Below are 12,963 nucleotides of genomic sequence, written 5' to 3'. Positions count from 1 at the left end.
ATATATATATATATATATATATATATATATATATATATATATATATATATATATATATATATATATATATATATATATATATATATATATATATATATATATATGTAACCAAGCTCATACCTTGTGGTCGCAATTTGTCTTAGTTATGCTGCGCTGGAATTCTCGCTTTTGGGGTTACCTTTGCGTACTGGAATGCCTTCGTCCATTCAAGGTGTTCTAACGTGAAAACAGGACAAAAATGAACAAAATCACGCACTGAGAGTATTAGATATTCGAATTAGTGTCCGGTATGTTTAGCATTCCCAGAATCGGCAGAAACGCATGTTTTATGCACCACGCTAGGCTTAAGGAGAACATGTTGGTCATCACAAGTGTAGTGTTCGTGTACTGCTATCCCGCAACACAGCACACTGTAGATTATCAGTTCAATAATCTGCGTATATTAAAAAGCTTACGCATCGAAGATTACCCTAAAACGTCCTAGGTGCGTTTACAAAATCTTCATATCGTTTGTTAGGTTCACCTAAAATAGAACTAAGATAGCATGACGTATATATGTTTAGTTTCTATCTAAATCGGTGTAGGGAGTCTTCTGTTAAACATATCAATGTGCTCTGACCAAGCTGTTCTGTTGTTTAGGACATTGCTCATAAACCTGAGCCAAATTAAGTTCAACAGCAGGTTCTTCTATCTTCAACCCTAACACGTCCAGACGTAATCAACGACTCGAATAATCTATTTTACGTACTAATATATTTACAGCTTCAAACATCAGCTGTAACGGCAACTACTTCCGTGGCCAAGGTGCGGCCTATCACCAAGACACCCGACACCGTTTTAATTATTTGTTTCCCGATAGTGTCCACCGAAGCTTCCCCAGCGACCCCTTGGTCGTCACCGCTCCGGCAGCCTTCCTCGGCGTAAGAATGTGGCGGGCCACGGTCAAGTTCCTTCGGAGCCGTTGCCATCGCAGTCTTTCGTCAATTACGATCCAAGCAAGGCCTCTGTGGGGACCTCGATTCGAGATGGGATCGATACCTTCGACAGTGCACACAGTTTTACAGCCCAAATACCTACTGCTGCTTGAGCGGCTCGCGCGCGCAGCTACAAAAACACAAGCACAGAAAGTGATCTTGCCCTCGCACAGAGGGGTAGTAAAAACAGGTGATCCATACAAAACAACCCGAAGGCAGATCTCCAGTGCTCTACACTGTCTAAGCATATGTGCCATTGAAATACCTGAGTACCTCTCCTTCAGCTTACAGGTTAAAGGGAAAGAGTAAAAGACCGCAAGCCACTAGGCGCAATCCTTTTACAGCGGAAGCCGTAGTCCTCCCATGCAAATACTCAAGGTCACGTCGCTCCAAAAAATTACCTTCAAGCGATGGAGCAGTAGTGCGGCTGTGACGTTATAACATATGACTCGCCGCGCGAAGCCGGCGGCGTTCGCTTGCCTTCGCAACTGCATTGAACAAAGTGATTCAGCGCTCACCTCGCAGTTGCGCTGAACCACTTCACTCGCCGTTCATCTGATAATATCTTAAAAAGCGGAAAGCGTTAATTGACGTTCGCAGATAGCCATGACGGAGTCGCGAGCTGGAACCAGTCCTTCGGCTGTGTGTCGTAGACGGCCGAATGAATCTAAAAATACTTATCGTGCAGGAAACTACCTTACCATGCTTGATGAAACTTCCGCTCTGTAAGCAAGGTTCTGTCGGGTTGAACCCAAGCCAATTTCTTACGAGCCCGTACTGGGGACTATAGTGTGCACTATCGAGGGCAAAACTAACTGACACCCCCAAGTTTCGATCCCTGCTGCTTTGAATGCGGGTATCAGTGTGTGGAAGACATAGACCGCGATTGTCAGCCACCGTGTGCGTGCGCAAATCATTGTAGTATGATATCTCCACCTTTCATTTCCACCCTACCTTTCCCTTTCATTCCTTTCCCAGTGTGAAGGAGCAGGCCACGATTATGTTTCCATCTACTTCTGAGCGTTTAATTTCTCTAAATATTATTTTATCTCTCTCTCTCTCTTACTGAGAAGACTGAAAGAAGCGAAGTAGATGTCTGCCATGCGCGTGAAGGAAGAAGACGAAAACAAGCCGCCATCGTCCGGAGTCTGTGTGTTGAGGCCGTCGAACCAGCAGCGACGAGTGACCGGGAAAGATGTTTCTTGGAGCGATGTCCGGCAGAAACCGGCGGTGCCTCCCACAGCGGTCTACGCACCGTCACCTCTGCCACTGGGAGAAGGTGTACGTCTACGACACCATCTCGCTGGACCGCCAGCTCATCCTCAGGCAGCACCGGGTAAGCGTTGCTGGTTTTCGGGGGTTGACGGAAACGTGGCGGGTTTGCCTTGACAGCGTTTTGTGACGACGTTTCAAAGAAGCCATTATAAATGTCTCGGCAGCATAGCGATGTCAGGGATAGAGTAATCTTGGTTTACAATGGTCTATTCACGATGCCATGAAGGTCTAGAGCAACCGCGGACCATTGAGAGGACAACACGAGTGTGCGCACAGTGCTAATACTGACGTTTTTTTATCCACAAGATAAGCTGGCTGAATAAGGCGCTAGGTGTGACTGCGCTGTGAGGTTGCTCACTTACGAGGGCACGTAGCTGCACTATTTGTTGCGCTAGGCGATAGCTGTTGGTCAGCACGACCTTGGGCTGAACAAACAAAGCTACTTCAAAAACAAATTTGAGTAGCTCGTATCGCTGGTCCCGTATGTATTTCTCCGCATTTGCTCCTTGAGATCGTTTTCCAGCACTTGCGGTGCTTATGGAGTTTGGTAGCATTACGGCACTACTGAGTAAATAGTAATGCTCTAATGAAACACCCACCAACTGCCATAAAGACCTGCCATTGTTTGGTGCTGTCCTGTATTCCTGTGTCGTAGCAGAAGCTGGTAAAGCGATGCTTCCAAAAGTTAAGCTTCACCTTGAGCGGCTGAGAAGCTCTGCTGGCAACTCTGCAGGGGCTTCTGAAAAGCAGATGGCCTTTGGTATTACAAACGTGCATCGTTCAACTTGATGAATTTTTTAATGCAATACCTGGAGTACAGCGTCACTGAAGATTGCGCATTCATCCTTCTGCGTATTGCACGGACATATTAGGTGAATATGCCACTCATCCATTACCTTTTTTACACGCAAAATTTTAGAGCAAGCGGTAGCCTCGCAGACATCACGGAATGGAGAGGAGGGGGCGGGGAGTGACTATTTGCTGAAGCAGCACTTGTTGATTTTGCGAAGGGATGTTGAGCAGCTATTTTAGAGGTTTCGACTGTGGAGATGCCTCGCACAGCTCAACGTATTCACGTAGTACAACTGGCGACGAATCCTGAGGAGGTGGGTCGCGCGTTGCACGTGGGAGAGCGCTGCTAAGCTTGTGGTTTTGGACCCCCGTACTTGGTACGATCCGGCGGTCGGTGTGACGTCATAAAAAGCGCGATCCGTGGTGGCTGCGCGCCGATTTTCCTCGTATGCATGGTGCCATGGCCGACGCGCCAAACACCGGCAAAAAGAGCTCTTGCACGTTCCAGCTTCCTAGTTCTGCGCTAGTGGCCTAAGTACCTACTCCAAGATATGTCGGGGGAAAGCCGTTGCTGCACGTTGTCATTGCAAACGCCTCGGGGAGTTTCATTAGGGGCTTTGGCTTCGGAGATGAATCTTTAGCTGTGCTCAGCGTATCCTCAGGACGCCTTAAACGATGCGTAATAGAGTTTGTAGCGCAATGTGTGGCCAGGGCAAGTAATTTTATAAGTGATATTGTAATTTGTGTGCTATTTTTTTGCATCTTCAGGATTCTGACTTATTTGGTGAACGAGTCTGTCGATATATTTCACGAACGTATCGCGTTTTGCGGAAGGTATCGCAAGAAACGTATCAGCACAGCCATTTTATAGTTGGCGGGATTTATATGGGGAACATTATACTTTCGTAGTCTACTTCCAAGACGCAATCTACAAAAGGCGGCCGCGTGGATTAAGGAGACGTTACTTCAGGCAAGAAAAGCTTTGATTACCCTTAGCTGCGGTTGGAGAATTTAAATCTATTAACCACGACCGAATTTCACGAGAAAAACGAATTGCTGATGCGGAAAGTGAAGATTCAGCAACCGTCTATATCGCGGTTGAGACATTAAGCATGTCGTACAGGAAAGGAGGCGGAAATGTATATTACAGGCTATTACAAGGGAGCCAACGAGAGCGCTTGCTCCACTAAGGAAAGTTGATCATACTCCGAGTCCCAATATAGCCAAGGACTGAAAGAGGACAAGAAATCTTCAGCCGAAAATGGGTGTAATGACAACGTTACATCAGCACAAAGTGTTTCTCTATTTGGTCTGATCTACGGCGAGTTCCGTGTGCTGTAGCAAGCTGCATGGGATTAGTAAAATGAAGGTGGAGGAAAGTAGAAGTCCAATAAGGTAGTCGAAAAGAGGCGCATGTAATGGAAGCAGCCCGTATAATGAAAACCCGTGGGAATCTTTAGCGTGAACTGAGATCGCGCAACACATATGCGTTTTTGTGACTACATGTTAAAGAACCTCGTCTTGAGCGAGGGCACGGCAGCGCAAATAACCAATCGGGACGTGAAATCAGAAGAGGAGTTGATGCAAGGGAAAAACGCCGAGAATTGAGGGTGGTTCGTAGTGTGCGTGGGGACGGTGTTTGCGAGCACAGCTCCCGAATGCGACGCCAAATTTGGGCGGTGACGGTGTCCTGATACTGTAGGGCCATGATTCATCAGCGGTTTTGCGCGTACGAGTGCGCGGCAGTGATCTCTGCAATGAGAACTAAAGCATAAGCGACGACGCGGCACGTCACTTGCATTGCAAGGAGGGAATCGATGCAAACCAGAAAAAAGGAGATTTCTCGAAATGTGGCACGTATTCGGAATGCGAGAACCCGCGAATCGGCAGTGAGTAGTAGAGAGTGGGAATGTGCACAAAAAAAAGGGCACCTACAAGATGATGTATGCCTATTTTCGCAATTTCTTCCCCACACATTTTTCAAATGATTAAAGTTTACTGTAAGAGTATCATAAATGTAAAGTTATTGTAGTGACCAAAAATGGCCCAGCATCACAGCCATGTGACTAGCGGACAAGAAAGGCGAAGATACTGTAAGTGCGTGTCTTTGTTCGGGGCGTTTACCGACTCCCTAGAAATGACGGTGCCCTTGACTGCCTCCACGGTGCAGAATTTTTTTCCTCGTTGGACTTGCGCCCTCGATACTCGAAGCTTCCAACAGCAGAATCTGGCCGCCAGAAGACTGCCTTTGTGACCCCGGCAAGTCATGCCGTTCGGAGTGCGCAGCGCACCTACGAGAGTTGAGCACATGCATGATGGACACGGTTTCGCTTGGCTTGAAATAAAAAAAAATCTGCACCTCTTACATACATTCCATCCAAGTTTGGTATTCTGACTTTACGAGGCTTTGAGCCGCCTTGAAAGTTTCTTAAATGCATCTACGATTTATGCCTACAACCCAATTTGAAGAGTGGCTCGCATCCTCGCATGACATTTCTATATTATGGGCCATTGATTATTCAAAGATGGCTTCCTTCTTGGCTCGTCCTAATCGCATGCGGTCGCAGATTTCCCGAAATCGACGACGGCGAAACTACTTTCCTGCTTCATTGGCCTCTGTTCTTATTTCCGTCGGTTCGTCCGGAATTTCGCCTCCATCGCTATGTCCTTGACCAGACTTCTCAACTCTAATACCGCGATTTCTGCCTGGTCTTACGTATGCGACAAAGCCTACGCCACCCCGCAAGTTCTTCTGACGTCATCGCCCATAATGCGCCATTCTGACCCCCACGCTCCCACTGAGTGCACACAGATGCCAGCGATGTCGGCCTCGGCGCAGTGCTCGCTCAACGTAAGGCAAGGTTCGACCAATACGTCGTCGCATACACCACCCGAACTCTCACAACAACGGAGACAACTACGCTCTCACCAAAACTCACCGTTACTGCAGAGAAAACTCAATTTGACAAAGTGAAGGGCAGCCGCGAATTGTTTCGTTAATCGACGAATTTGGGGAATTGAGGAAGGCGTTTTTCGTATCAATCGCATCGATCGTGTATGCTTTTTGTAGCGATAGCTACATCACGGTAGCATTTCGAGCCTTCAGCGTGGCGGCGCCGCCCCGCTGTGGCTGCAACGCTACGTTGTCGCGTGGTTGGTCACGTGGTGTGGAGCAACTGCCGGCGGTGTGGCGCCGTGGCTGATCACGTGGTTCGTCACGTGGTTGGTAACGTGACCAAGTTCCACTCGACCAGCTGTAGATATCGCGTCGCTCCGGGCTTTACCAGAGCTAAACCACCGCCAATCTTTTTTTGGCGGCGTGGGAGCTATACTACAGGGCAATGCCGCCCAGATACACGATTACGTGATCGTGGGGCAGGCTGCCGTTAAGCATGCGATCTGCAACAGCATGCAGGAGAAAAGGAATTATTGTGCTAGCAGGTCGAGCCAGAAGTTATGGTTGAGACGATGAGTGCCATCTCTCGCACAAAGCATGAAATATCGGAAGCAGCCGCCATTCCTAGCGTTATCTGTGGGATAGTTATCTGACGAATAGTATGACGGATTCGAAGTCAAAGTGGCAAGCGCTGCCAACTGCCGTGTTGGTTGCATCGCGCGACAACATAGCGTGCAGCCCCATCAGAACAAGATTTCGATTGTGAACGGCGTGCGTTGATGTTGCTGCTCGCGTGACAAAAACAGTCGGTAAGACATTGTGGGCAAAATAAGTCAGAAATAACCTCTTTTTTGCTCATTTCAAGATACAATTCGTTAGATCGCGATTGGTATGAAAGTTACTTTCGTATTTCGGGTTGACGACAACATTCTACTCCCTGTGTATCTTCCGGGGAATCAAACTTTGACCGCAGATCAAGAGTTTCGTGTAGCCGGGTTTCGTTAGATCCTTATTTAACCGCAGCATAGAAACAAAAAGTGTTCTGGTCAAATGAAATTTTTCTTTAAACATCTCATTGTGCCAGCTTGGAGTGTGTCAAAAGGTGAATTTTAACCTCTACATCAATATGTTCATTCATCTTGTTTATATGTTACAACGCATTATCTTACTACTCGCTCCGAAAAAAAAAGCGGTGATTTAAGTGCTGTTCGTAACATGTAGCTCAGTACACAGACCAAAGGCCCGACGTTTATATTGAAAGCGAACTGCACAGATGCGGCGCGGCTTCGTGCTCCTGGTGATGGTGGTGATCCTGGCCGTGCCGTTCTCGCTGGGCACCGTTCTGTACCGCGTGGGCAGCCTGGAGGCCGCTAGCCTGCTCTTCGGCATCAGCCAGCAGTCACAGCAGTCCTACGCCTACAACGACCGTATCGGCCGAGAGGTGGCGCCACACGCTCTGTGGCGCGAACACGGACCCCAGTGGCAGTCCCCGCACCCTGGGCTGAAGGTCTTCGCCGCCCACTACCGCCATGACCTAGGGTACGCAGAAACAAGAGCACGGTTATTAACGGGGCCGATTTACCTGCCCACTCGAGCTCATAGTGCCTGGAATGCGCTGTGAGTTTCCGCATAAAAGCTTTTGTTTACACCGAGAAACCGATTCTAAGAGCGCGTTTCGTGTGCGATGGTGAAGTTCTGAGCAAGTCGAGGATTTCCTTTAGGCATGTTTACGGTTTATGGGGGTTTAACGTCCCAAAGCTACACAGTCAATTAGGGACGGCGTAGTCAAGGGCTCCGGAAATTTCGAGCACCCGGTGTTCTTTAACGTTCACTGACATCGCACAGTACACGGGCCTCTAAAATTTCGCCTCCATCGAAATTCCACCGCCGCGGCCGGAATCGAACCCGCGTCTTCCGGGTCAGCAGCCGAGCGCCATAACCACTGAGCCACCGTGGCGGGGTCTATAGGCATGTTGGTAGATCGACTGTAAAATTTGTTTATTATGGAGAGTTTTGTCTGCTGGCACCTTTGTTGGGGCACTTTGTGCAGTGTGTTTCTAAATGCTGCTCCGAAAGAAATAATTGTATTCGGTATTAAGTACATTCACTTGCGAAGGCCAAACTAAAAGTAGGTTACTTAGTGTTTATTCATCATAAATAAAAAAAAATTTTTGCAAATTTATACGTTGTCAAATATGCACTATTTAAACTGAACCCAAATTAAGATTTTCACAACAGTGACAACTACATCCATTCTCTGCCGAAGTAGGCGTGGTTTACCTGGTGATAGGATGGGTACATTTAATTCGCACTGATGGATACTATGACTACACCGTTATACTTTGCTCGCTCTTCATAACTTATTTTCGGATTTTATTGAGGTCTTCTTGCTAGACACAGAGGCTAGAGTGCAGAGTCACAATGGCAAGGAAATCCAAAAATTATACTGGGGCACACTGGTCGAAGATACGGTCGCCTGCCTTATAGATGATAGCTATCAATCATTTTTCCCTACCACATTACCACATGCTGGAGGCTTAGAATGCGTATACTAATTTCATCGTTGCATATCTATGTCCATCCTGCATGTAACGTTTGAACTTTGCCGGTTAAAGAAGGAATAATAAGCCACTGCTATTCTGATAGTTTGGCCAAACATATCTAGTGCGTTGCACATTCCCCCAACAAACTGCTTCACTAATTCTGATATCTCTCATTTTCTTTCGGCAGGTCTTTGTCCAAACCCGTCATTCGTGTCACTGCGCTCGCCACGGCGGGGTTTCTCTACACATGCTTTGTTCGGGCTCGGGTTGTTTACCGGGACTACCCGCACTCATTTCCAACTGACGCTGTGCACTGCAAGCAGCTCTCAATGCACCCGACTAACGCATCAGACCTGAACGCGCAGCCGGTTCCTGTCGTGCTCAGGATCGCCACAGGTCAGCCCGCGGACCGGGTGCCGGTTGCGGTGTCAATTCAAGCGAGACCAAGCCGCACCTCCACCGTCTGGATCGCCGTCAACACGGTGTTCGTCGACCCTCCAGATAAGAGAGATGCGTTTGTTGTTTGCCTGAATGTCGACCACGGCGCCGAATTGGACCACGTGACGATTCTCGCCACGTCTTACCGGCTACAAGGGGCACGGCAGGTCATCGCTTACGGCTCCCCCAGAAACGACGACGACCTCGCTTTCAATACGTCTTCGGCGCAACTATTGCCCTGGTACAACGCAGATGCGGTACAAGGCGTCCCCGACGTCGTCTTGACATCCCTGATGCTTCGAGACTGTGCACTGCGGTCTTCTGCGCGAACGCGATGCCTTGCGCTTTTGGGTAGCGAAGAAAGACTGGTCTTCAAGGCTGGGACCACAAGGGTTAGGACCGAGGGTGGGGCCTCTTCGGCCAACTGCTGTTTTAGGAACCCCCGTTTTCTGGAGGTGTGTGACAAAACACAGGCTGTGTTTCTGACGTGGTGGAGTGGAGATGTCTGGCCTAGCAGGGCAAATTGTCAACCACTTGAGGCTGTCGAAGGAAGTTCAACGAGTCACGACTCTGTGCTTTCTTCGAAGACCTCGGCGTTGCGGCGTTGCGCGAACGGAACTGCTCTTCAAGCTGTTATGTTTCGTGTGGACGAAGATTTGTTGGAGGAGAGGGTGACTTTGAAGAAAGCGCTTGTTCTTCCACCGCAGCTGGCGGTCTTGCGTCCAATCACAGCCGCTGGCTCTGATGTGCATGAAAAAAAGCCAACAGTGTCGAATTCTGTTTGGTAGTTGGCACCATGGACTAGCAGTTTCTCAGTGGGGCCAATTATAATTTTATTGTTTTCTTCAGCATTCTCCTGCATAACAAACACAGATGGAAATAAAAGATGTGCTTTAACTTTGCGGTTTTTATCTTGAGGTTTATGGAATATAAAGCTTCCTCTCAAGCGTCAGTGAACACAAAAAAGAACTGGCTGGAACATGCGTGTCTTGACAACACCTGCGGCAGATAGCGATAAATGTTCGCGCCGTCGTTGCCTTGCCGTGATGTCGGTAGCATGTACAGATGTCGGCAACAATTTTCAGAAACAAAAATTCACGACATAACCCCTCACAAGGCCACCATGAGTTACAAAGTAATGTTGCTTGTCTCCTCTACGAGCCTTCTGTCTACAATAGAAAGCTTTGCTCCAAACCATCGCTGATTTTAATTTTTTTTCAGGTTATCTGCAGAAATCCAAAATAGCGGCTGTCGAGGTGTTTGTAAAACCCTTGCTGATGAACCAACTCTCTCTCATTTGTCTACCACCCAAGCAGCTCCGTGAGCCTTCTACAAGTACAAGTTCGAAGTGTTAGACAGAATAGGAACACTGAGAGTATGCAGCCCCTACCTATTCGGCTTTCCTTTACGCCGAGAAATAGAGCAGTGCGCTTAATTTATTCATAGCTTTTTGATGATTTTGTTGCATAAAAATTTACAGTGTCATGTGTATCACTTTTCATTTCCTTCCTGCTGGCTAGAAATCGCAAATTCTATTATGCAAAACCGCTTTCCTCTGGACATGTAGAAATCAGCTAAAACTACCACCGTTACACCCTATTGACTCACCAGAACCTGAGACAATACGCATTTTGGTCACACAGCGCAGAACTGCAACTGTAAGCAGTATGCAGCCTTCGAGGTCTGAATATATGTTTAATGAAAGAGATGCGGCTCCCTGATAATGTGAGATCAGATATCTTCTCAGTGCGATAGCATTAGAGCTATCGTTTCATCAAAACTTCCGCTCCTTGTCAGAAAATATGTGATTGGTCGCGACAGTGATGGTGCTACAAGCGTTACGTGGCCACAAAGTACCAATTAGTGCGCAATATCATAGTTTAAAATGAGTCTCCACGGGAGGACCAAGGAGGATGAGACAATCGGCCTCGCTACCCTAAAGGGCAAGCCTACAAGCGCGCATTAGTGTTTCAGGTGACTATTCTAAACAGCTATTCTGAGGTGACTACTCTGAGGTGTGTGACTATTCTGATCAGCTGACCAAATTGCAGCCTTAGGCAAACGCGCCACCCAACACGATGGAGCGTCATTTGATCGCTGCTATCTGCCTGGACTAAGTATGGCCGCCAAATGCTTCGCTGTTAAATAGCGAAATATATTAATTAGCAGAGGGATTTCAAGATCAGGCGAGGCACTTCCTTCTGTTTTGTACCTTGCATTGATTTTCTTTTTGAAATGCTTCTTTAATGAGAGGCTATGTTCTGGCCGCTCTCAATGTCGTGATATTAATTAAAAATTGGAGGGTTCTACGTTATAAGCTATGAGAAGAATCGTAATCAGTATTCTGTTCAGGGCCATGCTAATGGACTTCGATCGGAATTTTAATTCAAAGAAGATCTGTTTAGCGGGTGCAGATTATCTGCGCCAATTGCAGGAAAAAACTATCGGCATGAAGTGCGGACGTGAGGCTTTTTGTACTAAATGTGGCGTGCGCATTCCAGTTTGTGTTTCTGATTTCAATAACATAGAAGCATTGGGATAGGTATCAACTTTTGTTCCGGCACCGGGATAGACGAGCCGTCACAGAAAAAAGGTGCGCCTCATCGCCGAGCGTCGAAAAATGCTGCCAGCAGGTGTCGCTAAGCCTAATTTGCAAGAGATATATTCGAAATATTCCCTAAAACGAGTGGACTCGAATGGATGAGTGTGTCTTGCGTACTTTAGAGCAATAAAAGCATTAGCACAACTGACAGAAATGACCGGCGCGCAGAGTCCCGCAACGAAGCACTGCACTTTTCGAACACGGCAATAGCGACAGTGCCTACTCCTCATGTTTGCAACGCAGGAAAGGCCGGCAGAGGGCATCTACGTATTCTTAAGCCCGCTTCTTGCCGAGCGATAAAATGCTGCTGAGAAGAATCTGCCGGCCGCCGGCGTTGCAGAATCAACGCTTTCTGCATGGCCTTTCATTCTGGCTAAGTTGTCGTGTGCACCGATATATTCATTTCACAGTAAAATTCGAAGCAATATCCTCATTTATCATCTCGTTGTCTCCCAAATGCAGAAACTTGGAGATCTCCACTTTTTTTTTTCGGGGTTGATTTACTTTGACTTCATCAGCGCAAGATCACTTTTGGAAGCCAGTAGTCCCACCTGGTACATAATATCTTTGTGAAGCATTGATGAAGTCAGTGATTCACTGGAAAACAACGTCCAGCACTAATATGTTCCAAGATTGAGGATTTGCCATGAGACATAAGGCATGCATAAAAAAGGTATACGAAGGCGATCATTTTAAGCAGGGCACCTTAAAACTGAGCGGAAGAGACATACCAACTCTGGTTATAGCCGCGTTCGCAAGCCGGAGCACACTGTTGTTATTCCGCGTTTCCGGAGGCGGCCATTTTAAATCATTTATTTACTCTTCACTGTCTCTCTCTGCTGATAGAGGACCAACGCATCTGTTGCAATGTTCTGCTGCTTTTATTTATTTCTTTATTGTGTGTCTATATTTATTTTCCATGCGTTCTGTACTGAACTTAAATTTGACAACCGGCGCTTCTTCTCATGTGTATGCACGTGATGTACTTATAGTTTCCGCTTCTCTACGAATATGTAGCTCGCGACCCAAGTAACCTTCGTCGCAAAGACAAAAGAACAAAGAAACGTAAATTTAAGCCAATAAATATATTTGCAAGACGTAAAGCCCTCTCACAGGTGTTGGGGAGACGCTAAATACTTTTTTCACGTACGCATCACGAGGTCTAAGAAGGGATTCATGTAACAGAGCCGATCAGAGAACTATTATCACAGAAGAAACAAATTATTTCTGCTTATAAACACAGCACAATCCTAAATTCTAATGAAAACAAAAAATTTGTGACGCACGCCATGTCAACTACCAAAACTGAACACATGGATAAATAAACTACACCCTGCTCTTAGAACATATTTATTGAGAACTCGTGCACAAATCAGTTGTAGAGTCAAAACCTACGGCTCTTTATCACACAATCAAGCTGCAGACGACGTAAAATAAAGTTCC

General features: G+C 47.0%; 1 protein-coding gene across 1 annotated transcript; it reads left to right on the top strand.

Moving 5' to 3' along the window:
• Window positions 1-2,032: 2,032 nt before the first annotated feature.
• LOC144110158 (uncharacterized) lies at window positions 2,033-9,782 on the top strand. Its single transcript, XM_077643000.1, has 3 exons — window positions 2,033-2,310; window positions 7,211-7,476; window positions 8,668-9,782. Exons 1-3 carry the CDS (start codon window positions 2,170-2,172, stop codon window positions 9,704-9,706), a joined length of 1,446 nt encoding a protein of 481 aa, XP_077499126.1. The 5' UTR covers window positions 2,033-2,169; the 3' UTR covers window positions 9,707-9,782.
• Window positions 9,783-12,963: the final 3,181 nt, after the last annotated feature.

Source organism: Amblyomma americanum, chromosome 11 (assembly GCF_052857255.1).
Source record: "Amblyomma americanum isolate KBUSLIRL-KWMA chromosome 11, ASM5285725v1, whole genome shotgun sequence".
In the NCBI taxonomy this organism is placed as follows: domain Eukaryota; kingdom Metazoa; phylum Arthropoda; class Arachnida; order Ixodida; family Ixodidae; genus Amblyomma; species Amblyomma americanum.
Note: the sequence above shows the minus strand (reverse complement) of the source record. Positions and strands in the feature narration are given on the sequence as shown.